A 3,129-nucleotide genomic window follows, 5' to 3' on the forward strand; every position below is an offset into this window, starting at 1 on the left:
GGTCCTACACCTGCAGGGAGCGGGGCCAGGCCGTCTGGGGGGTGTGGGGAAGGGTCTGAGGGCGGGCACTCCGCTCGGCCCGGGGCGCTCTCTGCACCCGTTAAAAGCTTTTCTGTCATAAAAATTCCCGTTTCCCACCCCGGGGCGTTGTCCGTGAGGGCTGTGTTTCAGCCGCGGGAGGAAGGAAGAGCCTTTCCCGGCCGTGTGTCTGACCGGAGCCCAGCCGGCTGGCGGCCACGTCAGCCCGGGGGCCAGCGCAGCAGCGCTTCCCTCCGCTGCTCTCATCGTCTGTGAGCTCCTGCTGTGCAGCTGAGCTCTTGTCTCCGTGGTTGACTTGGAGTAGGTACATCTGAACGACCACCCACATGCCAGGTCTGTGACATGGGGGAGAGCCCCGAAAAGTGAGCTGGAACTGGATTGGAAATCTTTGAAGGAAAAAGAAAAAGCCCTTTCAACTTGATTTTTGTTTTTACATTGTAAATGAAAGCACAGCTTTCTTCATACTGAAGAATCAGGGTGGGTTTTGTGGTTTCTGTTTGGTGATGGGCTGTCTGCACTGAATACGACACATCTCATTCCTGTTCTGTTCTAAAAAGTACTTCCAAGTAAAAGAAGCTGAAAGTTGAGGTATTGAAAAATGATTTGATTTTAAGATGTTAACTGACTTATGTGAATTTACTCTTTGTCTTTTGATAGGCAAGTCCATGAGGTCCAGTCTTACATGGGGCGTCTGGAGACTTCGGACAAAGAGTCAGTGCACTGTAAGTAGTTAATTAGAAAGAAAAGTCCTCTTCCAGTACTGATTTGATTTAGCTTGCCTTGTGTGCTCTGTCATTGGATTAGTCATTACTGGAATGAATTTGGCTCTTCAGTCTTTGTGATCAACTGGTGAGACTCATCACCAATTTGGAATGCATTAAAATTATTATTTGACTTGAAAAAGGTGACGTTTTGTATGAAGGACAGAGTGGAAAAGACAGAACAAGAATTTACTTCAAATTATCTTCATGTTGTAACTCTTTAGTTGACAAGTACCGCTTGGTCTTGATACCAAGAGTTCAGAATTCATTGTCAGGATGTGCGGTCGAGGCCTTCAACATGAACAGGTTAAAAACCCCCACGTTGATGCATTCGTGGAGGTGCAATGAACACACAGGTGTGCTCAGGACTGCAAATCCAGGACATCACCAGGCCGGTTTGTCAGAAGCTCAGAAATGTCACTGTGTACCTGTCCTGTTATTTTGCTGTTCCTTAAGCGTCTGCTCATTGGCAGTGTTCTCCAAAAGATGCTTAGTCCAGTTTCTGGGGAAAATGAGGTGATCTGGTTTGTAGGAATTTCATCAGGATGGTTCTGATGATTCCTGATGCATCACAGTCAGAAGCTGTAATTCTGTCTGCTTATGAGAAATAGGTAGAACAGCTACGTCTGAAATGGCTTCAGTACCTTTGGACTGTGTCGCTGTGCTAATAAAGTGACTGTAATAAAAACTGTGACGTACTGTGCAGGACTTTTTACCCCTTTGCAGAATTAGCAAATGTATTTTGGACCTGTGTTTGAAACCTTAATTGCTGTGTGAGTAATTGCTAATGGGTCTCATTAGAAACTTCTGGAGTAAAAGCACGCTGCATTGACTGGATGCATTTGTGCACACGTTAACTGACTTCTCTTACCCTAAATATATTTTTGAAGCAGGACTTTGCTTTCGAAAGGGCTGTGATAATTTCTCCTGTCAAAAAATGACTCTTCTACTGTTTGTGGGGTTTTTGGTGGTTATACTGCTCACAGTACAATCCCAGAGTTCCTGGACTGCTGTTCAGTGGATATTACTTTGGAGCCCCTTGAAATTTAGCATAATTTGCCATCTTGCTTCAAGAGATAGGATTATGTACCATCTTGCATAGCCAATAAATGAACATACAGTTCATATATGTGTATATATAGAGAGAGAGATACAGATGTGTGCTCTAGCTATTCGTGTGTATTTCAGAATTTATGTGAAAAAGGATTCTATTTTGGCTGAAGAGCAGAAGTAAGAGCCAGGAAATGAGGCTTTGCAGCTTTCATTTTCCAGCTTTGGGCAAATAATCCCAGCTTGCTCAGGAAAGCATAAGGTGACCAAGATAGTCACTGTTGTTTGGCCTAGCAAAAGCTGAGGTAGTTGTCTGTTTGCTCTCCCGGTTGCTCTTTTGTTAAGTTAATCTGTACTAAGTGATGGAGAGATGAATTAGAACAACTTGGCTGATTTGTGTCTGTGTCTGCCAGTTGGTTACTCCTCGATCGATCAAAGGGCAAAGAGAAGGGGTTGTCCGTGCTGTTTGCTTTGCTGGGTTCAGCAGCAGAATGTGATTTTCTGGAAGGCCCTGAGATACTGCAGAGCAGTTACCAAGTTGGTTACAAACGCTTTTCTCTCTACCTCTTTACTCTAAATGCAGAGTAAGAACAAACTGTTGTAGGATTTGGGCATTATTTCTACCATGCCTGACCATGGCAGCCGGAGACTTCAGGACTGTCCTAGAGGGTGCGTGCCCTCAGCCTCACAGCACCTTGCCTGGGCACAGGACTGGCAGGTGGTTAATTGTGCTCCTGTCTTTCCCCCTCCTGTGCATTCTTGAAGTTGTGACACCCTGGGTTGTGGCATGGTTAGAAAATGCAGTTGTCAGTGAGGAAGGAAGTTGTGGCTTGAACCAAGTGTTGCTCTACAGTAACTGAAACCTTGTGGCTCTGCTTTCCCAGCTGTATCAGTTTCTCACCTCATTAAAGTACAAGTGTATGGGTTGGCATGGTGCCTTTGCTTTTTCTATGCAGGTTATGCAGTGTAGATGATTGCAGAGGCAATTATTTTGTGGCCTTGGGCCTTTGTGACCGAGGGCTTCCCAGGCCTATTTTGGCCGTGTCTGTTTGTCCAGTCTGCCAGTTCCTATCAACTCTGAATTCTTTCCATCTCTCTCCATCTCCCCTGCTCCAGGTACAGATGGTGTATGTTATCTCCGTGTTAACAGTTTTCAGAGGTGTAAATTGTCGTCGTCGTGAGAATCATCTTGGCTATGAGCAAATCCTGCTGAGGGAACAGGAGGGGGCTTCAGGGGTAAATGTGGGATCTTTAAATCCTAATACATGGAGCTGGTAGG

The 3,129-nt window shown here is 45.4% G+C and overlaps 1 protein-coding gene across 1 annotated transcript in view; it reads left to right on the plus strand.

Annotated features, from left to right (window-relative positions):
• Positions 1–703: 703 nt before the first annotated feature.
• The window catches only part of GOSR2 (golgi SNAP receptor complex member 2), an 8,462-nt gene continuing 6,036 nt past the window's right edge, over positions 704–3,129 (plus strand). The window contains exon 1 of the mRNA XM_010191427.1: positions 704–761. Within this exon, the coding sequence (XP_010189729.1) occupies positions 722–761 (40 nt within the window). The 5' untranslated portion in view covers positions 704–721. The remainder of the gene's footprint in view (positions 762–3,129) is intronic.

The sequence above is a fragment of the Mesitornis unicolor genome, unplaced genomic scaffold (assembly GCF_000695765.1).
Source record: "Mesitornis unicolor isolate BGI_N332 unplaced genomic scaffold, ASM69576v1 scaffold36480, whole genome shotgun sequence".
Classification (NCBI taxonomy): domain Eukaryota; kingdom Metazoa; phylum Chordata; class Aves; order Mesitornithiformes; family Mesitornithidae; genus Mesitornis; species Mesitornis unicolor.